Below are 23,489 nucleotides of genomic sequence, written 5' to 3' on the forward strand. Positions count from 1 at the left end.
GTATGCTGAGTGAACTAAGCAAAATTCTTTTGCAATGAGTCTAAGTGATTCAGCTTACAAACTTGCATATGTCGGTTGTTAGAAATGAACTTGTTTGGATGTGCCCAAGTTTTGTGACTGTACCTGTGACTGTACCATACACTGTTGAGAAGTCTGTAAGCACAGCAAGCAAAACAAAACAAAAAGCATGGGAAGAGGGGTGATGGTGGGCCATTGTGTGAAACAGGATACTGGACTAGATAGGCCTTGGGCCTGATGGAGCAGGATTTGTCTTATGTTCTTGTTCTTATTTACCATTATGTGATTGTGAATTGGTGACTGATTTACTTTTTTGTTTAACCCTTCCCTCTTTGCCTCACAAAAATATGTCTCTGTGGGCTGTGGAATCCCCAGGAACATATTTTTGGGAGGCACAGGAAGCTACAGAAGGAAGAGAGGATCAGCAAAAATTGTAGCTCTCCCATTGTGTATGCAAAACATTATTCTGCATGCACCAAGTTAGTCAGAATGTCAGCCAGTTTTATTTCACATTCATGCTGCCATTCTAAAAATAAATGGAAGTGAGCTCATGGGGGACAGACAGACAGACAGACAGATAGATAGATAGATAGATGTGGTAGGGATGTGTGAATCAATTCGGGTACAAAACGATTTGTACCCAAATCTACCTGTTTGGGGCAATTCGTAGACAAAAAAAATCACCCCTGTGCTAGTTGGCCAGATTCAGGTCCAAAACAAATCACTCAGATTTCAGACCTGAAAAATTCATAAATTCAGACCTCAATTTTGTGGCGATCTCTCTTGCTGTCTCCATTTTGCATCAGGAATTATTTATTTATTTTTTGAAAACCCTGCACTCCCAAGCTTCAGATTGATGACTTAAAGTGTGCAACAATTGGCTGGTGATTCCCCCCTGGTTCCAGATTGGCTCATTTCCATTCAAATCTTGTGTTGCCGCAACACAAGGGGTGACTGGTCCAGCTTTGGCTAGAGGAAGCATCAAAGAACGGACACAGGTGGGGGATGTTTGCAAGAGAGATTTTCAAATGTATTTAAGGAGGCAGCCAGCCACCATTCTGTCTCATGGGAGGAGAGAGAGAGAGAGGAGATTCGCTTTGCCTGCCTGCTGCCTGGAGTGGATTCTCTGCTTTTTGTTCCTGCTTTCCTGATTGAGGAAAAGAGATTTTTTTTTTCATCCCCTTCTTACTGCTGAGAGATTCACTGCCTGTGCCTGCTGTCTGTGCGAATTGATTTGGGTACAAAATGATTTGTACCCGAATCCACCTGTTTTGGGAGATTTGTGGACAAAACAAATCGCCCCTATGCTAGCTGGCCAGATTCAGATCCATAACAAATCAGGGGTGATTCACTTTGGGTACAAATCGAATTTAAAAAATTGATTTGTGCACATCCCTAACAGGTGGACCTCGTTGTCCTCTGATTCACGTATTCACGGTTGGGCAAAAGACAACTGACCTTGGCATATGCGAAAAGAAAAACATGCTGATCTTGTGTATCCGCGGGTCACACGTTGCTGGAAATGTCCACGGAGGTCATTTCCAGCTGCCATTTTCTTCAACAAAGCAACAAAATGGCTCCCATCTTTGTAAAAAAATGATAATAGCGGGGGACGCCAGTTTTCAGCTGGTTTGGGAGCAAGCACAACTCAGGGGGAGCAGCAGAGCACGGGGGAAAAGTCCCCCCCACAAATAGGCCAATTTTTGACCATTTTTGGCTGACCAGGAACCTGACCCCCATGGTCCCATAGCCCCCAATGACTCAATATTCGCAGTTTCCATATCCACTGCTGCAGCCCAGAATGGAACCCCTGCAAATATCAAGGTTCTCCTGTAGAGAGAAAAAGAGAAAGTTATATAAATCCCTGTAGAAAAAGAGCAAATTACCACAGCATTGGGGTTGGTGGCAAGAGCTGTGAGCTACTTTTCTGGGAGGTGCTTGCCTCTGCCCATGTTGCCACCCACAGTGCCATCTATGGTGGGAGGAATACACACAACTAAAGATGTAGTGCATATGACATCATCACAGTGGAGATGGAGCTAATAGGGTATTTGGTGGCTATCAACATTGCTCTAATGTGTCATCCCTGCTAATCAAAAGTTCTTCAGATTTTTTCCTGTTATGACTATGGAAGATTGAGGGCAGAAGGCTTTGGCCCAATAAAACATTTTTTTGGGGGAAAATAAATATTATACCCCAAATATCTTTTCTTCATTCAAAAAATTATCCAGTAGCCATTAAGTGGATAGATTCTAACTTCCTGGAAACACTGCCATTACTATAGTCAAACTGACCGTGCTCTCACTCCTAATATGCAATACCAGACTGTTACTCTTTGAGCAGAGTAAACTCTCTTTGTTCGTCATATTAAAATACTACAGGAGCCCAAATTAATTTCCTGTGGCCCAAATTAGCTGTGTAAATAAACCGCTGGCTTTAATCTATAATATTTTGAGAGGAGGCATTCTGTATTATATCTAATAAGTTACTGAGCCATTTATATGGTATTAAATGCTTAACTACTAAAAAGTAGTTCCATCAGTCAGTTCTCCTTTAGACTTCAGTAAGGATTGCATGTATAGTGCAATAATTTTCATTTTAAGCTCGCTTAAATATCATAACATCTGGGGGAAGTGAAATTTTATACAGGTAGATTGTGCAATATTAATTTTATTGTAACTATCACATCTGTACAACTCATTTATTAGGCATTCTTAGCAACCCATTTTCTTGCATTCTTTGGGACATTTTGCTATTACTGATACAATAATGTTGCTATGTGATTTTGCTATTATTAATACAATAATGCTGGTAATGTTGCTATCTTTCTTTATAAAAACCCAGTCTGCTGGTTGTCAGCTCCAAACTGCAGCAGACACATGGAAGAGAGTGGATCAATTGATCCACTTTCCTTCCCCTCCCCACAAAAATTAAATGCATATTTGAAGGCTTACAGTAACATTTAGACTGTGAGGCTGTAGAGCACCCCTTTCCGCACACACAGATTTGGGCAGGCACACTTGAGTGTTCCTACTCCCTGTTCTGTGGCAGCAGCTCCTTAAGCTACTTTGAAAGTTTCTTCTGAAGTTGCCCCAAGTTTCAGGTCGGTTAGGTAGTGAAGGAGGATGCTTAACCCTCTTGCTCACAGAGAGTTCATCACAAGGCCTTTGGGTTGGGAGCTGAGTAAGCAACTTTTTAATCAATGAAAGGAAGTATATTGTGAGCCAGCTTGAAGGAGATTAAAACTCTTTTGCATAATCGACTCTGTATATAACTCAGTGGCAGAGCACATGTTCTGCAGAAAGTCCCAGCTTCAATTCCTGGCATGTAATCCATGAGTTGGTAGCCTCAAGATTCGATTGCTGTAATGCACTTTACATGTACCTGCCTTCCGTTAATGCAGAATGCTGCAGCAAGACTGCTAACCGAAACCAGTTATTTTGACAATTTCTTACCAGTTTTAAAACAACTGGAATGATGTTCCATTTCTGGACTTTATAAAGCCCTAAACAGTTTAGGATCCAGGTTACCATCTATTACCACACAAGCCTACCCAGACACTTCATCGGAGTCCCTACCAAGCTTGGGCACAGCTATAGTAATGCCAGCTAGTGCACATGCATGGCTAAATGTAACTTTTCGTTTCTGTGCACGAATGCCAGTGGATGCACTGCACTCTCTCTCATCCTGCCCCCTGTGGGCTTATACAAGGTTGCCTACAAAAACGATACACAGAGTAAGACTTTTTTCTTTCTTTCTTTCAGACAATCAACTCTAGTTTACCCGAGCCAATACGTTTGGGGCTCTTTTTCAGCCCTTTTAATGACCTGAGGGACATTTATTTATTATTTTATTTATTCATGCAATTTCTATACCGCTCTTCCAAAAATGGCTCAGAGCAGTTTACCCAGAGAAATAACAAATAAATAAGATAGAACCCTGGCCCCAAAGGGCTCACAATCTAAAAAGAAACATAAGATAGAGGCCAGCAACAGTCACTGGAAGTACTGCACTGGGGGTGGATAGCGCAAGTTACTCTCCCCCGGCTAAATAAAGAGAATCACCACATTAAAAGGTGCCTCTTTGCCAAGTTAGCAGGGGACATGTCCATCAATTAAACCACCAGTGGAGCTGATTCCCTCCCAGCTACTGTGTTCCTAGCTCTGTGAATCTGAGGGATGTAATCTCCTCTTGGATGTAAGGATAACTTTGCCCCCACCCTGACTCCAAACTGGTTTGGTGAATTCACATTTCTCTCCCGCCCATTGTGCCCTCCCCTTTTGGAGAGCTGCAGCCAGCCTTGTTTGTTCCTCTCTGACTAAACTGGCTAAGAAAGACTGTAACCTGTAACTGTTCCTGAAAATTAGGCCTGTAGAGCTAAGCTCTTTTACAAATTCTTACTGTCAAACATGCTTGGTCTAGTATGTCTCTCCAGAATGTCATACAAGATCTACTGAAAATTTTATTTACCTTCACAATAGCCTTGTAAGGTAGTGGGCAGGTTCAGATGTAACAATGGCAGCAGAAGTTGCCAATGGGCACATGCTCCCACTACCACTGCCATTTTCATGATGCCAGTGAAGAATGGTGGAGAATGTCGGTCATCTACCTCAGCCTGATTTCATCAAGCCAGCTTCAACTGTTGGTTTTGGATGGTGGACTGAGGTTAGTAATTGGCATTCTCCTCCCAGCTATTGCCCAACATTGGTAGCTTCAGAAATCACAAAATGGTGGCAGTAGCAGGAGCATGTGCCCAGCGGCAATTGGTGTTTCTGCCATACTTAGTTGCCATGTTGACTGTCCCAAGATCACTCAGCAAGCTTTATGGCTAAGAGAAGATTTGAACCTGGTTCTTTCCAGTTTTAGCCCAACATATTAATCCCTACACCACACTGAGGCTATTTTCACGACTGCTGGAAAAGGGGCTAAGGGAGCCCAGCCTTCTTTCCAGAGGTCGTGAGAACCACCAGGCTCATGGGTGAGCCTGGTGGCTAGCCCACTTAATTTCCCCTCCTCTAAAAGGAGGTTAGCTGAGTGAACCATTTTCCTGATCATGACTATTTTCCTGATTGGGAGTTCCCCCTCCTCTAAAATGAAGTTAGCAGAGTGAGTGCTCTGCTAACCCCATTTTCTGGATCGTGAGTCGCAGCAACTCACAAGGAGACACCCGATTGGGAGGCAACAACAAAAACAACAACACCTCCTGGTGTTGGGCTCCCCCCAGAATGCCCCACACACTTGCATGGGGCATCCTGGGATTTGCAGAGGCCAGGTGGCCCCTGATCCGCCCCAGCCCTACCAGCTACATGACAGAGCCGGTAATGGTGTGGGCGGCTGATCTGGCCGCCCAGAGAGGGCGGAGTGTAGGTGTGTGGGGAGCAGCTCTCTACAGCTCATGTGGAGAGCCTCACTGTCTCTCAAGAACATGACCAATTATTTTTCTATGTAAACAATATTTGTTGATTTAGGGTAACTTCTGTGTATTGAATAGTATATTTAATATAATGGAGTCCTGATCTAAAGCCCTTCTGCACTGCTACAGCTAAAGAATTGAGGATCTGGCTATGCACTGCTTGCTAATGAGCAAAACACCCAATTATTAAAATAAATAGATTTGCATAATCCCCAGATAATACGTTGTTACTACTTTTTCTATTTAAACTTTTTATTATTCAGAAATGAGAAATTGTGCAGGGAAGTAAAAAACTATTCAGAAAATCTAATCTTTTATTGTTACTTACAAAAATAGTAGTACAGAGTTGTGTGTGTGGATTGAATTCTCTTCAAGTCTGCAGTTACAAATTGCCTAAAATCCAACCACATGTTTAAGAAAGCTGTAAATTTCTCTTGGAAAAACTGCAGCTTTAAAGCAGAATTATAATGCTGACCTTGTCTCCTTTATTTTTGAATAGATTTTAGTGCATAATTGGTAATGGTATACATGAGGTTTTGTTTAAAGGAAATACAAAGCATTAATTGTACTTTTTAAGGGAAAGCATTGCATCAGAAGGATTCATTTAAATACATTTGGCTCTGGGCTCTCTTCACAATTCATTCACTCTGATTTTCCCCTGGACTTGTTAAGAATGCAAAATATAGGAAAGAACAAGTCAAAATAGCCCTTTAGATCACTGCATTCTGGATTCAAAGCATAGTTCTGCTCATAACCCTCCATTACTAAACAAAATACTTCATTTTGTTTCTATGTTGCAATTGCTGGCTTTTTTTAACCTGTTGGTTAAATGTTAGGGCTGCTGTTATAACTTACAAAAGAGACTTGATCTGCTGTAATATAGTTATATTTGGCTGTTCCAATGGTCCACAGTGGTAGTGGTGACAAGGCAAATACACAAATAAACTGCTACAAAGAAAACTGTTGAGTTCAGAATCATGTGCTGGTAGGTGTAAAAGTGACTGTGAAGACTTTTGTGGGTATATAACAACATCCTGATGAATAATTTTGAAATTTTAATTGACAACCACATTCTGGTCCCATGCCTAACATCACAGACAAATGGTGGGATCTTTGCAAACATAATTCATGTTTGAATTATGAATAGAATTATGAAAGAAAGATGAATAGAATCTTTGCTGCATAATTCATGAGTTAGCACTTTTAGAATCATGAGAACTGGGCAACAATGTCTCTTGCATTTTAAAAAAATAATCAGCCATCACTTTGTAGTGGAGATTTTCATGGAAACTTTTCCTGAGTAGATTGGCCCACTCTTAGTGCGAGTTGTGGCCCTACACTGCAATCCAAGGCCCAGTTTTTCTTTATTACTCCTTGAAATCCGTGGGAACCCAACTTAAAATAGGTGCAGGATTGCAACTAAGGCCCTAGTCCAGAGCTGAAGTCCAAACTCAGCACATACAGCATGGCTGACAAGTTCTTTCCTCGAGACAACAAACATGTAGGCACCAACCACCATGGTACACAAGTTTCCTCTGAAACAAACATATGAGAGCTTCCAAATCAGCCTCTGACACCACGCAAGGAGCAGAAGCCCTTGGGCCCTCTTCCAGGGTCTCCTTGGTTAGTGACACAGGGTTTTAAATACTGCCTGGTCACTAAACATGGTGTCACTTGAGCCTCATTCTGAGGCTCAAAATTGCCCCACTGTAGTTGTGTACAGTGGGGCAAAGGGAGAGGAAGTCCCACCCCTGCCATTTCAATAAGGAGCGCACCTCGTCACACACACTTACAGCAGAGCTTGTCTGAAGAGGGAAGAGTGAAAACATTAGGGTGAGCGCTTCCATGATTGGAATCAATCCAGTCTTGCAATCGCAGAATCACTTGCCATCCTGCTTTTCAGCTCAGACAACCCCCACTCTAAGCGTGAGCGGTGAGATGTGCTGCTTATTGACATGGCAGTGTGGGACTTCCTATCCCTTTGCTCTGCTCTAACTGTGTGCAGGGCGCAATTTTATAACATCTAAATGAGACTACAATCTCATGTACAATCAGGTGTTGCTCACTTCTTGAAAATATGTAACAGCCTCCAGGGGCGTTGCTAGTTACTTAAAAGATCTGACCCACAACCCTCCCTTTTGATAATTAAACTCAACCATATCTCCCTCAAGAATAATTATATATGCTTTTAAAAATTGCTAATATTATAATACAGCACCTATGAAGGTGGAAGCAGTAGAGAGCTAGGTGAAGCTAAGAGCTCTCTCCCCTGCTCTGTACAAGTGCCTTCACTGCTACACTTCCATTCTGGAAGAGGTTGCGGAGGAGGGAGGTGGTTGAGAAGATTCAGGGCTCTGAGCAGTTCACTAGGGGCACATGCCCCATGAGTTACCCCCCCCGCCAATGATGCCCCTGACAACCTCTGAGAACTGTTCGTTCAGTTAGATGCAGCCCCAGCCTATTGTAAATGCATACACCAGTCCAAATTTTCCAACACAGGAGCAAGAGACCTCTCTTTATAGACAATCACTTTCCAATCAGTTCCTTGCTCCTTTTTATAGGGAAAGAACAAGTTGTTCTGGTAACAACTAATCTGCCTACTTTCCTTTCACTATCTTTCCTTTCACTATCTAATTATTAATCTTAATTGATAATTACCATCTTCACAAGTTAACTCGCTTCAGCCTTAAATGTTCACATGTCCGCCATCTTGAATTGGGGTGGATGGCATCATCACAAACTATGCCATTGAGGTGTCCCAAGGTGCCCCTACAACTGTACCCAATTTGGTTCATATTGGTCCAGGCAGTCTAAAGTTGATAGGGACACACTCACACACATACACATATACACACACAGACAGAATGCTGAGTGATTTTATAAGCTTACTTTCCTTAAGGAAAGTAGGCTAAAAACCAGTCACAGCCTGATGCTGCTTCCTATTTGGGAATGGATTGTGTCTGACAGATCATTGGCCTGGGAAATGGACAGTTTCTTCTGTTGGTCCAATAGAGGAAGAAAATAGGACTCCCTGTCCAATGGCAATACATCACTGACTTCCTTACTGCAGACTGGCAAGGAGTTATCCTGGGCATCAGCACCAATTTGCAGACCAGGAAGGGAAAGCTTAGTTAAATTTTATAAAATTATGATGAGAGAGGTCCTTTTCTGAATTTTTTTGGTAAACATCTTTTCAGTTGTGGTCCTGTTCATTGCCAACATTTTATTAGTCTGTGCTAAGTAATTGTGTGGGTGTAAAACTGCAATGTTCTATAAAAGAGCAGAATACTGCATCTGTTTACAGATGAATGCTTTTCTGCTTTGAGAAAGACCCCTGGAAAAAACATATTACTAGAAATTAAATGCAGATCCGGAAAAGATGTCAGGAAGCCCTCCAATTCAGAGCACTTGGAGAGTAACAAAAAGTGTTGTTTGTTGACAGCCTGAGGCATTTTATTTCCTTTCTTGAAAGAGCCATCAGCAAATTATGAGCAATAATTACATCTCTGTTATATAAGGTTTTTTCTCTTTTTTTCTTTTCCTGAATAGAATGTTGTTGAAGTTGTCAAGCCTGCAGAATCCCCTTTTCCTGCTCCCTTGGAAGAAGGTCTGCCTTATGATATTTATTCCAAATTTATAGCTTTTATCCCAGCTACAGAGGATGCAACTGAGGTATGTTTTCCTTATAAAAACTATTTTGGTCAAGAACTACGAGTTAATTCCTGGCCAAATAACAAAAAGCACAAGTAGTCATTTTAGTTCCTTTGCAGAGGAAGTGCTACTGAAATGTGCACTGGCTGACTTCTAAGGTGAACGTTTGCTGCTTCTGCTGCACCAATGGTAGTGAGAGAGTTGGTGAAGATAGTATTGGTTGGTGGTTATCTCTTCTGATCATGTGTGTTCAGCCTGTTTTAGGTGAGGTTGCACACTCACTCCTGAAAGACCAGGTCTGCAGTCTCTAGGTCCTGTTAAATCTGATACAATAGATTTAACAGGGTGAGGTCATCAGGAGATTTGGTGCTGGGTGTTATCAGTATGCTGATGACACCCAAATCTACTTCTCCCTTTCATCTTCAGGAAATGGCACTCATTTTCTAAATGCCTGCCTACAGGCAGTAATGGGCTGGATGAGGGATAACAAATTGAAGATGAATCCAAGCAAGACGGAGGTGCTCATTGTGGGGGCTCAGAATCTGAGGGGTGAGTTAGATCTTCCTGTGCTGGATGGGGTTACACTCCCCCAGAAGGAGCAGGTGCGCAGCTTGAGACTACTCCTTGACCCAGGCCTCATTCTGGTATCTCAGGTGGAGGCCATGGCCAGGAGTGCTTTCTATCAGCTTCGGCTGATTCAACAGCTGCGTCTATTCCTTGAAGAGGATGACCTCAAAACAGTGGTGCACCAGCTGGTAACCTCCTGGCTTGACTATTGCAATGCGCTCTACGTGGGGCTGCCTTCGTATGTAGTTCGGAAACTTCAATTAGTTCAGAATGCGGCAGCCAGATTGGTCTCTGGGGTAACCCAGAGAGACCATATTATGCCTGTTTTGAAACAATTCCACTGGCTGCCAATATGTTTCCGGGCAAAATACAAAGTGCTGGTTATTACCTTTTAAGCCCTGAACGGCTTAGGCCCGAGTTACCTTAGAGAGTGCCTCCTTTTGCGTGATCCCCACCATACATTAAGGTCATCTGTGGAGGTTCATCTCCAGTTACCACCAGCTCATCTGGTGGTGACTCAGAGGCGGGCCTTCTCTATAGCTGCTCCAGGGTTGTGGAATGAGCTCCCTGCAGAAATTCGTAATTTGAATTCTCTATTAGCCTTCAGGAGAGCCCTTAAAACGTATCTGTTTGGCCTGGCTTTCCAGGGTTTTTAAATCGGTTTTAATATTTTAATCCAGTTTTAGGGTTTTTAATTACTGCAATTGTTTAATTGTTGTTTTAAAATGTTTTTAAATTAATTGTTGTTATATTGTTTTTTTAATTTTTGTTTTAGCTCTTTACTGTTTTAATGGTTTGTTTTAATTGTAAACCGCCCTGAGCCATTTTGGATGGGTGGTATAAAAATCAAATCAAATCAAATCAAATCAAATCAAATCAAATCAAATCAAATCAAACAAACAATAGCCTAAAGGCTATTGTGGGGGGCTTTTATTGTGGAGTCTTGGGTGAAATCAATCTATGTGTTTAGGTTTGTCCAGAGATGGGGAGATAGTTGGGAGAGGCTGGTGGCCCAGTCTGGTCCCATCTTCTCCCTCCAGGGTACTCTGTTGAGGAGCAGGTGAAGGGACGTGGGTGGGAAGGTGGAGTGGCTGTGGTCTGTAAGAATGACATCTCCCTTACCAGGATCCCTGTCAAAGTGTCTGGTCATATCGAGTGTGTGTACTTAAGCCTGGGGACCAGGGATAGACTGGAACGTCTGTTGGTGTACCAATCACCCCGCTGCCCAACGGAGTCCCTAACTGAGCTCACGGACTTGGTTGCCAGGTTAGCGTTGGACTCCCCCAAACTTGTGGTGCTGGGGGACTTCAGTGTTCACTTTGGGACCAATTTGTCCGGGGCAGTTCAGGTGTTCATATTGGCCATGACAACTATAGGCCTATCCCAGGTGGTCTCAGCACCCACACGTAGTACTGGTCACATGCTCGATCTTGTCTTTCACTCTGATCAGGGTGGTGTTCCATGGGTGGGGACTCCTGTGATTTCCCCATTGTCATGGATGGACCACCATCAGCTTAAGCTTTGACTCACACTCATGTCCCACTTCCGCAGGGGTGAGGGGGTCTATTAGGATGTTCCGCCTGAGGTTATTGGATCCAATAGGATTCCAAGAAGTCTTGGAAGGATTTAATGTTGGCTCTGCAGGTGATCCTGTTGATGTCCTGGTGGAGAATTGGAACAGTCAGTTCACCAGGGCAGTAGACACGATCACCCCTAAGAATCCTCTCCAACCCGCTTCAAAATTGACCCCTTGGTATACAGAAGATCTACGGGAGCAGAAGCGGCAAGATAGATGACTGGAGCACAAGTGGAGAAAGAACCGACTTGAATCTGACGGATTAAGTCATAGAGCACATTTGAAGATCTATGCTCTGATAATGTGTGGCAAAGAAGCAATTCTTTTCTGCATGTATTGCATCCGCAAGCTCACATCCGGCGGAGTTGTTCGGGGTTGTGAGGGGGTTAGTACACATCCCTCCTTCCCTGAATCAGAATTTGGGTCCATCAATTAACCGCTGCAACATTTTAAATGAGTTCTTTGTGGGCAAAATATCTCGTATTTGGGCCGACTTAGACTCAGATCCCACAATTACTGCAGTGTCTGATACAGAAGTGTCCAACAACTCCTCTTATGTGGTTAGGTTGGATCAGTTTCAGTTTGTGACTCTTGAGGAGGTGGACAAACTACTTGGAGCGGTGCAGCCTACCACCTGTTCTCTTAACCCTCGTCCATCATGGCTTATATTATCTAGCAGGGAAGTTGTGGTAGAAGGCCTGATAGAGATTATAAATGCTTCTGTGAGAGAGGATAGGATGCCTCCCTGTCTTAAGGAGGCAATTATCAGACCTCTTTTGAAGAGGCCTGCATTGGATCCCTCAGAGTTAAGCAACTATAGGCCTGTCTCCAACCTTCCATGTTTGGGCAAGGTAATTGAGAGAGTGGTGGCCTCCCAGCTCCAGGCAGTCTTGGAGGAAATTGATTATCCAGACCCATTTCAAACTGGCTTTTGGGTGGGCTATGGGGTAGACACTGCCTTGGTCAACCTCATGGATGATCTCCAATTGGGAATTGACAGAGGAAGTGTGACTCTGTTGGTCCTTTTGGATCTCTTGGTGGCTTTCGATACTATCAACCATAGTTTCCTTCTGGATCGCCTGAAAGGGTTGGGGGTGGGAGGAACTGCTTTGCAATGGTTCCGCTCCTACCTCTTGGGCAGATTCCAGATGGCGTTGCTTGCAGACTGTCATTCTTCTGATTGTGAACTTTTGTATGGTTTTCCCCAGGGCTCCATACTGTCTCCAATGCTTTTTAATATCTACATGAAACTGCTGGGAGAGATCATTAGGAGATTTGGTACAGTCTGTTATCAGTATGCAGTTGACACCCAAATCTACTTCTCCATGTCATCATCAGGAGAAGGTGTAACCTCCCTAAATACCTGCCTGGAGGCAGTAATGGGATGGATGAGGGTTAACAAACTGAGACTGAATCCAGATAAGGCAAGGTACTTATTGTGCGAGGTTAGAACTCGGGAGATGATTTTGATCTGCCCATTCTGGATGGGGTCACACTTCCCCAGAAGGAACAGTATGCAGTCTGGGAGTGCTTCTGAATCCACAACTCTCCCTGGTATCCCAGGTCGAGGCAGTGGCCAGAGGTGCTTTCTATCAACTTCGGCTGATACGCCAGCTGTGTCCGTTTCTTGAGATGAACAACCTCAGAATGATGGTACATCTGCTGGTAACCTTCAGACTTGATTACTGCAGTGTGCTCTATGTGGGGATACCTTTGTAAATAGTCTGAAAACCAAATTACGTCTATATTGGAAGAGCTACACTGGCTACCAGTAAGTTTCCAGGCAAAATACAAGGTGCTGGTTATAACCTATAAAGCCCTAACAGCTTAGGCCCTGAGTATTTAAGAAAATGTTTTCTTTGCTATGAGCCCCATTACCCACTAAGATCATCCAGAGACATCCATCTGCAGCTGCCACTAGCTCATCTGGGGGTTATGTGGGGGTGGGCCTTCTCTGCCCCGAGAATCTGGAATACACTCTCTGTCAAGGTGAAAGCCTCTCCATCTCTGACAACTTTTAAAAAATCTTATGACCTACCTTTTTACCCAAGCTTTTTAATTTAGTTGTGGTTTTAAACTGTTGTACAGTTTTTATTTTTGTGTTTTAACTTTTTATCTTGTTGTGAGCCACCCAGAGACAAAGGTTTGGGGCGGCATACAAATTTGATAAATATTTTTTTTTTAAGTAGCCTCATTGGAATGAAAACCTTTTACCACCTTTGGCTGATACACCACCTGAAACCTCTCCTAGCCTTGTCACAGTTACGCTTGCTCTGGTAATATCTTGAATGGACGGTTGCAGTACACTGTACATGGGACTACCCTTGAAGATGCTCCAGAAACTGCAGTTAATACAAAATCCCTCAGCTAGGTTGTTAATTGGGGTCAGGTATGTGGAGCTTATCTCCCCAGTGTTGAAACAACCCTGTTAGCTCCCAGTCAATTACTAAACTCCATTCAAGGTGCTAGTTAGTTTAAAGCCTTAAATGGCTTAGGACCAGGATAGCTCAAGGACTGCCTCATCCCTTATCAACCTGCCTGGATGCTGAGATCAGCTTTGGATGCCTTGCTCCAGGTTGCTATCCCATCAGGACCCTGGAAAGGGCCTTCTCAGTATGGCCCCCTGCCTGTGCTCTCAGAAGGACTTACCTGGCACCAAATTTTCATCTTTACAGTTCCAGATGAAGACCTTTTTATATGCCATAGTCTTTTAGATTATTTGTTTTAATGTATTTTTATATATTGTGGTGTTGCTGCTGCTGTTTTTGTTTGTTTTTTTAATACTGTAGGCTGCTCAGAGAGATTTTTAATCTGAAGGGCAGAGTAAAAATTCAATAAATATAAATAGGTCAGAAGTAGGGGTGTGGAACACAACTCCTCCAAAGGTTACTTCTTTTATACCAATACAACAAAGTTGATTTTGTATGTTGTGTTCAAACAGATGTGCATGCATGTTAGGTTTCTTTGTGCTCTTAGGAAATTGCTGGAGAAATTCAGCCAGAGTTGCAGCCTGAAGCAGAACCTGTTGTAGATCCTTTGGAAGGTTTCACCATGCAGGATGTTAAGTCAGTACTAGGCGAAGTCACTGGTGATATGATCGGCAGCCTTCAGGTATTATTGCTTAAAGTGTTTCCTCATTCTAGCTGTAGCCCATTGCTCAGCCTTAGTAATGATAAACTGATTCCTTATCATGATAGTAGAATTCAGATAACAACCACACATTTATCTTGAAAGATAAAAAATATGCAAAATAATATGTGAGCTGATATATTTACTAACATAACTTCATACCTTTATTTATTTATATTGGCCATGGTTTGATCCCATTAATATTCACCCTGTGTTATCCCCTTCAGTGCCATTATCCCAACCCAAATGTGTGATGATGTAAGGCCCTGCACAGAGCTGATTATGAACTCAGTATAATGCCTAGACAGAAAAACATATTTATCTGTTTGCTGGCTTCATCTTCAGCTGGTTCATATCCCTCAGTCCCTGTCGAATTGACCTTCGAATCCATGTCATTTTGTATTCTGAGCAATGCCTAGCACACTGGATGCGTCAGTGTACCAACTGAATGCTGTGTGATAATGCAGATAATGAAAGATGGGTTTCATGCAGTGGCATGCAAATCAAACGGCACTAACCTCCAGTACAGAAAAGAGACAGAAGTAATGATGGCATAATCTGAGCATGGGTTGTTGTTTTTGAAAAATCACTAGTTCATATGTTTGGTATGAGGGAAAGATCAGGCTCAAATAATGTGTGATCTATGAAGCTGAATGTAGCTCACCAACAATGTGTTGTATTCTGCCAGGTGTTTCACAACATACCTTTCCCCTGTTTTACAATCCCAACTTAGCATCAAAAACAGGACATGTCTCAAGCCACATATGGTGAGATGCCATATATGGCTGGCAGGCTGTGCTTGGCATGGTACAAGACAAGCTGTGTAGGTCTGGGCTGGATAGAACATTGAGCAATTTAATAGTTCGCTATAGTGTGATAGGCTTCCTAGCCCGGATCCTATTGTGAGGTCATTGGCAGGGGTAGGAAAAACAGTCATCCATAATGACCCAATGCATGATAATAGTGTCAGCAGAATAACAGCTAGTCAAGACTGTTAAGTATTTCCTAGGAACTGTGACAAGATGTATCTTGCACAATGCTTTCATTATTAACAAGTAAATAATTTGTTAATAATGAAAGTAATTTTTGGTTAATAGAGAAGCTTCCCCAAAAAAGAGAGAGAGAAACAAGACTTTTGAATAGGTGTCATAGTTAAGTTATGATTAAGAGTTGAAGAAATGTGCATCGTATCAAATTCACCATTGCTATTAGCATCTCAGGACACAGGCTTTATTACACTCTCATCCTGCATTTTGAAACACTTGAAGGCCAGCCAAGCTAACCTCTTAGATTTTATCATCCTTTCCAAATAGATGTATTACTATATACTAGCTGAACCCGCACAGAGCATCTGTGCGGTAGTTCACTTCCTTTTTGGAGTTAGTTGGGAGAATTTGTTTGGCTGGTCCTCCCACAGCCCTCTCACTCGCTCTGCCCCCCCCCACAACAGCTCTCTTGCTCGCTCTGCCCCCCCACCGCCTTTCTCGCTCACTCTGCCTCTGCCCCCCCACCGCCTCTCTCGCTCGCGCTGTCTCTCTCCCCCCACGCCTCTCTCGCTCGCACTGTTTCTCTCCCCCGTGTTTCTCTCGCTCGTGCTGTCTCTCTCCCTTCGCGCTTCTCTCGCTCGCGCTGTCTCTTTCCCCCGCGCCTCTCTCGCTCGCGCTGTCTCTCTCCCCCGCGCCTCTCTCACTCATGCTGTCTCTCTCCCCCGCGCCTCTCTCGCCCGTGCTGTCTCCCCCTACCCCGCGCCTCTCTCGCCCGCACTGTCTCCCCCTCCCCCGCGCCTCTCTCGCCCGCACTGTCTCCCCCTCCCCCGCGCCTCCCTCGCTCACACTGTCTCTCTCCCCGTGCCTCTCTCACTCACTGTCTCTCCCCCCGCGCGCCTCTCTCGCTCGCTGTCTCCCCCTCCCCGAGCGCCTCTCTCGCTCGCTGTCTCCCCCTCCCCGAGCGCCTCTCTCGCTCGCTCTTTCTCTCCCCCCCCCACGCACCTCTCTTGCTCGCTCTGTCTCCCCCCCCCACCTGCCTCTCTCGCTCACTAGAGTCTGCAACCACCACCAGTTGCCAGGCCAGGCCTGCCAGCTCCATGGCCCGCTGCTTGCCTCCGCAGTACACTCCCCCCATCTTCTGCCCCAGTCCGCTCTCCCCCCAAGCCTTCTACCCCAGTCCCCTCCACCCCAAGCCTTCTGCCCCAGCTTGCTCCCTCCTCCGTTTCCCCCTCTTTCTTTCTCTCTTTTTCGCTCTCTCATTCATGCTCCCCCCCCCACGCTTTTTAGCCTGCTTGTGTTTTCCCCGCTGGCCATTGCTGCCTCCTCCTTCCTCCAGTCCCCAGTGCAAGCATTCAGCCGGCTCCTTCCAGCAGCATCTTCCGAAGCGGCCAGCCGTTTGTCTCTGCCCAGCCAGGTTCCACCGTTTTCTCTCCCCGCAGCTTCCCCCCTCCCTTCTGCCCCAGTCCGTTCAGTTCTCCTCTCCGCTTGCCCGCTTTCCTTCTTTTCCTTTTCCTCCCTAAGCGGCCACTTCCCTACACGGCCAACCACTGCCCAGCCAATCCGGCGCCTCCACTGCCCAGCCAATCCGCTGTGTTGCCGGGACGCATCCCCACAGAGGCACGTCTACGAGAATTAATATAATAGATGAGACACATTTCTCTCCAGAGTATTTTCTATTAACTTTCCTTCAGGTATCCCAGTCAGGGGCGTAACTACCATTAGGCAAGGGGAGGCAGTCGTCTTGGGGCCCCAATGCCTCAAGGGACCCCCCAGAGGCACATCACATGACTCCCCACCTGCCCATGTTGCACCCCCTTTGAATTATGTTGAGTCTTTTGGAGATCGGCAGGAGCAGAGAGTAAAAAAACTAGATTCAATGTGAACTGGATATTCATAATGGGGATGTGAGTGCACTATATATTGTGAAGTGTGTTTGTGTGTGTGTATCAGCGAGGGGCCCATTTTAAAATCTTGTCTCTGGGCCCCCTCCAACCTTGCTACGCCCCTGATCCCAGTCCCAACCCATTCAGGTATTAGAACTGAGAAAAATTGTAGAATGTAACATAATTGTACTCAAACTATGAAGCAAGTGGCCATCAGAATGACATAGAAAATATTCTTCAAAGATTGAAATCAGAGAACAGTGGAAACATGTATCCTGCAAAATAAAGATGTCCACATGCATTTCTTAAATAGAGGTTCTTCTTTCCCCCCCTCTATCCTCCTTCCCCCATCACAAACATTCAGAAAACTGGAAAGGAATTGATGCAACACTTTATATCAACATGTTAATTCAGAGGAATGGGACAATGGCTGACATGCCCTGCAGTGTAACATGGACGGTTCAAAACGTCCCACACTGCTGCAGGACTCTAACACATACAACCACAGTGCAAATAGCATGCGACCTGTGATCTCACAAGAGTGAATATTGTACTGGGACAGCCCTCTTGCACAGCACTGTGGCTGTGTGTGTTAGAGTCCTGCATGGGCCATTCCAAACCATCCATGTTACACTGCAGCGCATGTCAGCCAGTGATCATAAGGCTTCTTAGATATTTTGATGTGCATCTTGTGTCTATCACACTTGAGTCTCTTGCATCTCAATAATGTTATGATGTATCCTATCACCTTTCTTTCTTAACAGACTTCCTATCACTTTGGAACCAGCTTCAGGCTTCTGTTCCTGACTGTCTAATTCCATACACTAAGCATAGTTCCTCTTATCTTCCCCTTTTCTGCTCACTACTACATCCTGTACAAGCTATTTGCTTTCCACATTTCTTCAGGGATTGCTTTTTTGGTAAGGTGTGCCTATGTATAGTAAGGAGAGGCCCATCATCTGTTCATCTCAGGATGACTGTAACTGTGAATCTCTGCCAATCATCTTTGTTGCTGTTTTTAGCTTTAGGTCATTTGAGCTTAGTAGATCTTTGTCATGCTGATTGAATGGATAGTCCTCTTTCAAAATCAAGATGGGTACTCATCAAGTCTGTAAGAATTCAGCTGTCCTTTTTAGCCAAAGGCTTTGCTAGTGATGATGTATGCTTCAGTTGGAAGGAATTAAGAATACTCTTCTTAGAGTGGATCCAGGATATCTTCCCTGCCATCTGCCCTTATTTACTATTGCTTAAGTACTTCCCAATCCTTCCCTTTGTTTCTTTTGAAGGGCCATAAGATGTGTTGTGTTATTTTTGTTCTCTGCCAACAAAATGGCACCTGAAGCTGTGGACAATCATTATAAAACCTGTAATACTTTCCCCTCTGAAATGGGCAGATGTGGTAGCCCTGTAACAATATGGAAAAGCTCCACTGAACACTATGGAGCCGATGCAGTGGTGGCACAGAAAAATCACTTCTTTGCTGTCATCGCCACCACAGTTGTAAAATGTGCTTTGAGCTCTCCTTGATTGAATCTGGCCCAAGTTTTCTTCCATGTGCATTCTATCATCTGCCCTGCAGTTTCATATCCTAAAGCTCTGGATTAATTCATGAGACACCTGGGGTCTCTGTAGCTCTTCTTAGGAGAGACATATGGATGTTAACGCAAAGATTCTGGAATGCCGCTGTTCTTCCTTCTCCAGCAACATCACCAATTGCCAGTGGCAACCGCTGAAAAAGATGCTGCAGAGTGCAGTGTGAGTGGGGGGAAAGGGGTAAAAATTCTGTCCCTGAGGCTCTGCCCAAGAGGGAGGTAGATGCTGGATATCAGAGAAGCATGGTATAGTGATGCTTGTGATCAAAAGGGATATTTTATCCCTTTGGAGTGCCAAGTCAGTGAACTCACCACCCCTGAAGTAATACAACTTTTATTAGGTGAGTAGCTCAACAGCTTCAAACAATAGATTGGCTTGCTACATGGCCAGAGGCTATGGACAAACTGACAACTATAGACAACTGGCTGTCTGCATGATTAGAGCTGCAACAGGGTGAGTTTGGAAAGGAATGTTGCATTCTCCTTCTGAAATATCTTCCCTATGGCATGAGGCTGGCACCTTTTATTTATACCTGCTGCCAGTTCACCCTCCCACCTCACTACATTTCTCTTCCTCGTCTGCCCTACTCCTTTGATCGAGCTTTGCCCACTCCCTTCATCTTTGTCTTATCTGTCTTTGTCAGTTCTTTGAGCAAGGACAGGGGCTGCATTTGTGCTTTGATAGTGCCCACAGCGATAAATACAAAATAGGAATAGTAGCAGGAATGTAACTAGTGTTGTGTCAGAAAGCAGGCAGGCCCAAGTTGGGAGTCCATCTGCCCTTTGAGGGGAGCCACTGGGATTGTAGCTTGGAGCATCTCCTGGGCAGTGAAGGGTCCTCAGGCTCTGCCTTGGCCCCAGCTACCCTAGCTGGTCATTGAGCCCTGCTAGATAGAAAGTGCTATATAAAGCTTTGGGCTGGGATTTTGCCTGGACAACAGTCTTCCTGGCTCTGGTACATTTTGGCTTCATTTCTCCAGCTGGCTCATCCTTCTGGTTCCTCACTTCACCCTGATGGTCCAATCTGAATATATCACATCCTTTCAGTTACCCCTGCTAACTGAGCAAAGAGACACCTTTTAAAGTGATTATCTTCTCATATTTAGCATAGGGAGAGTAACTGGCCCTATCCAACTCCAGCACAGCATCCCTCCAGTGGCTGTTGCTTGTATCTGCCTTATGTTTCTTTTTAGATTGTTAGCCCTTTGGGGACAGGGGGTCCATCTTATTTCTGTATTATTTCCTTTTCTATGTAAACCACTTTGGGAACTTTGGTTGAAGAGCGTTATATAAATATTCTTTGTCATCATTGTAGTAGTTGAAACATGCTAATAACACAATTTCTGAAACAAGTGAACAAAAGTTTGTCTTAAAATAAGGATGGGCTGGCTGCAGTCTTGCATAATTTGCCTTTTTCTTCTTTCCTGGAATGCCCATGATCCAGAAATTGTGCTTTAAACTTACAAAGCCAGAGTGACTTCCTTAGGAAGGATCTCTTAACAGTTCAGGCTTAACTCATCTATCTTAAGTGACCCTGAGTATGCACTTATGTTAAGAGCCGAGAAATATTTTGCTTTTGAGACCAAATCTGCCTGAGCCCAACATTCTTAGTAAGAATCCCAGGAGGCATTAAAATGGACCTACAGAAACTGGCCACAGTGGAACACAATCTACCTCCTGCCCACTGCTGTCTTAAAGGTTAACTCACTAGTTATCTTTCATGAATTGGTTTGGGGGCTAAATGCCATTCTGGTGTCAATGGCAGCACTCCTGCAAAATCATTATGAAATCAAAAGAGAGGTCAGGAAACTCAGTGTGGAGTCAATACCACACATCTAAACTTCTTCTGAAGTTTCCATATAAAATGTACAGTTCTTGGAAAGGCTACATTTTGTTGTGTTCCATCCCTTTTGGGGCTGTTTCGTCAAACCACACCATCTGTTTCCACAAACATACACATGTCCGCATACTGAAAAGGTTACATAAATTCCAAGGCCGCTGATATTCATGGAATTTGATCCAGTGTTTGTATAGTTCTTTAGGCAACAGAGTTGCAGAGACATATTATCGCTGCCAGGGAATGTTTGTCACCGCCCTTGTACCTTTGCTGTGAATACTGCAATGAAATCTGAGCTCTGCATTCAGATGCCCGTGCGCCTGATACTTATTGGCAATTAAGCTATAGCTAAAATGAGACAAGCAGTATCTACTAAACTAGTTCTGTGTTTTGTTTCATTTCATTACATTTCCAGCGACCTGTTTTTAAGTGCAATAGAGCTTTTCTAAATCTTAAACATCTGCAGCCAAGGAAAGAAAGGGGAGCCAATAACCCAGATGCCAGACGATTTTTCCTCCACCCACAGTTTGTTATTTATTGGTAAATGTCTGAGAATGCAGTTATTTGCGGGGGGTGGGGAATGATTGTCACCATACCACTTCCTGTTCATGGCAAACATACAATACATTGAACTATACACAGTCGTATGATAACGTGTTATCATGTAGATACAGGCTGGGGCATCGTAACATCTGTTAAACAGGAAGGTGTATGAAGGATAATGTCTGCCTTTGCTATGCTGAAACCATGAAGACAATGTGCAGCAGCTGATAACTCCATTACATCCACTTCTTCTTTTTTTAAATTGTCTTTACAGATTGAGATAAATGAAAAGCTACAAACACAGGAAGAGGTGTTCTCTGTGAGAATAGACAAGCTGAAGAAAGTCTGAAGAAGAAGAAAAAACCTGTGCTAGCAGAGTGATGGTGGCATCTTACACAGCTTGTCTGAAACAAAAGACAGTGATTCCTATGTCATGTTTTCTAAGGTCGGCTAAACTGGGTTCATTTTCATCATCCGGGAGGCATTATTCTACAGTCTATAGAACACCTCTCTCTGTAATTTAGCGTTACTAAATATAGTTGAATACTTGGTAGAGGAGGAAGAAAATTAAAACTGAAACTTCTTTCAAAGAAGTGTCCTGATTTTGTTGTTTTTGAGTGTTGTTAGATTTGTGAAATTTCCCTAAGACATGCAGATTATCCAGGCAAAGATTCTAAGCCATTAGGGATAAAAAAACCAACAATCCCTTTTCTAAAAGAGTCATGTTTTCCCTCTCTTCCTCCCTTCTCTTTCCCCACCACTTAAGCAGTTCAGAGACATCTCTACTATTCTCTTCACTTTGTCCAGATTGCAGGGATATTCATAGCTGTTACACCTAAAACATGGAAAATGTGCATTAAAGTCTGCACATTCATAAAAACTTAAGAACAGCCCTGCTGGATCAGGCCCAAGGCCATCTAGTGCAGCATCCTGTTTCACACAGTGGCCCACCAGATGCCATTGGGAGCCTACAGGCAGGAGTTGAGGGCATGCCCTCTCTCCTGCTGTTGCTCCCCAATTCTTATTTGTCTGCCCTGAATGGTCAGAAATAACTTTCAAGAAAATGAACAGGATGTTTTCGTTTTGAATGTATGGCAACAAAAATGAATAAGGAAATTGAAGTTACTGCTTACATGGTGTGGAAGTTAAGGTAACCACCATGCTTTTTAGGGCATGAGTGAAAATTGTGAGCATTCAACTATCATCTGAAACTGAAGGCATTTTAAAAATATTTTAATGTTCTTTGAAAGAGCACTAAAACTCATCTTAAGAGAAGGCATTAAACTCTCATCTGAAACTGAAGGCATTTAAACAATATTATAATATTGTTATTTGAAGGGGCACTAAATTAGTAGTATGTGTAGGTTTAAAATTGTGTAGCTCTGTAGGTTGTTTTGAGTAATTTCACCTATAGTCTCTTACTAAATATGCACAGATGTTTTACATAAGTTTAGTAGCTAGTGGTTGTTTTTCAGAATAAAAAGATAACCAACAACTGTGGCCCAATTCCACACACTTAATAGAAAATGGAGAGTAATCCTTTAGCAGATTTCATGAAACAGCAAGAGCCAAGTAAGCTGAATGGAACCTTCAGAGGCAGTATACTTCTCAATACCTGATTCTGGGTACATACAATGGGAAGAACATTACAGTCATCTTACAATGTACTCTATTCTCAAATGTTTGCAAATGGGTGCCTAGAGTGAATTAAAAGTGAAAAACGATATAGGGATTTAGTGGGAGAGAAGTAAAAACAGTTCTGCCAGCATTAGTGTAGTAATTTTTACAAGAGGCCTGCAATGCTATTCACTAACAAATCCACACAGTTTCTGCTTTGTTTATACTGAAAATCTACTTTATATATTCCTCCCTCAGAAGAAAAATAGATTCGCAATTCAAAAGATATAAATTTGGGTTCAGAAGACTAGTGCCACATCCACTTTAGTCAGCTATCAATACTAACATGCATGAGCAACTTTTTAGAAGGAATTATAAGTAGCTCCTAGCTATTATTAAAACACTACATTTGTTGTTTCAATAAAGCTGCATAATGTTTAATCATACTTCTTGATGTCTGCTTCTTTCTTTGCCTATGGTCTACAAAGTAGGACATTATAAACGCTGCCAGTGGCACAGGTTCTGAGCATATACAGAGCGCATTTCTCTTCATTAGATCCTATGGAGGACAAATTACAAAGAGGTTACGACGTGTGTGTGTGTGTGTGTCTGTGCGCGCGCGCGCATGTGTGTATAGAAAGCATAGGAACCCCCCCCCCACACAAGAATTATATTGT

General features: G+C 43.5%; 1 protein-coding gene across 2 annotated transcripts in view; it reads left to right on the top strand.

Annotated features, from left to right (window-relative positions):
* The window catches only part of CABCOCO1 (ciliary associated calcium binding coiled-coil 1), a 102,442-nt gene extending 79,184 nt beyond the window's left edge, over window positions 1-23,258 (top strand). For both annotated transcript variants that reach the window (XM_053313012.1, XM_053313013.1), the window contains 3 exons: window positions 8,981-9,103; window positions 14,202-14,336; window positions 21,470-23,258. In XM_053313012.1, the coding sequence (XP_053168987.1) occupies window positions 8,981-9,103; window positions 14,202-14,336; window positions 21,470-21,544 (333 nt within the window). In that variant the 3' untranslated portion in view covers window positions 21,545-23,258. The remainder of the gene's footprint in view (window positions 1-8,980; window positions 9,104-14,201; window positions 14,337-21,469) is intronic.
* Window positions 23,259-23,489: the final 231 nt, after the last annotated feature.

This window comes from Hemicordylus capensis, chromosome 3 (genome assembly GCF_027244095.1).
Source record: "Hemicordylus capensis ecotype Gifberg chromosome 3, rHemCap1.1.pri, whole genome shotgun sequence".
Lineage (NCBI taxonomy): Eukaryota > Metazoa > Chordata > Lepidosauria > Squamata > Cordylidae > Hemicordylus > Hemicordylus capensis.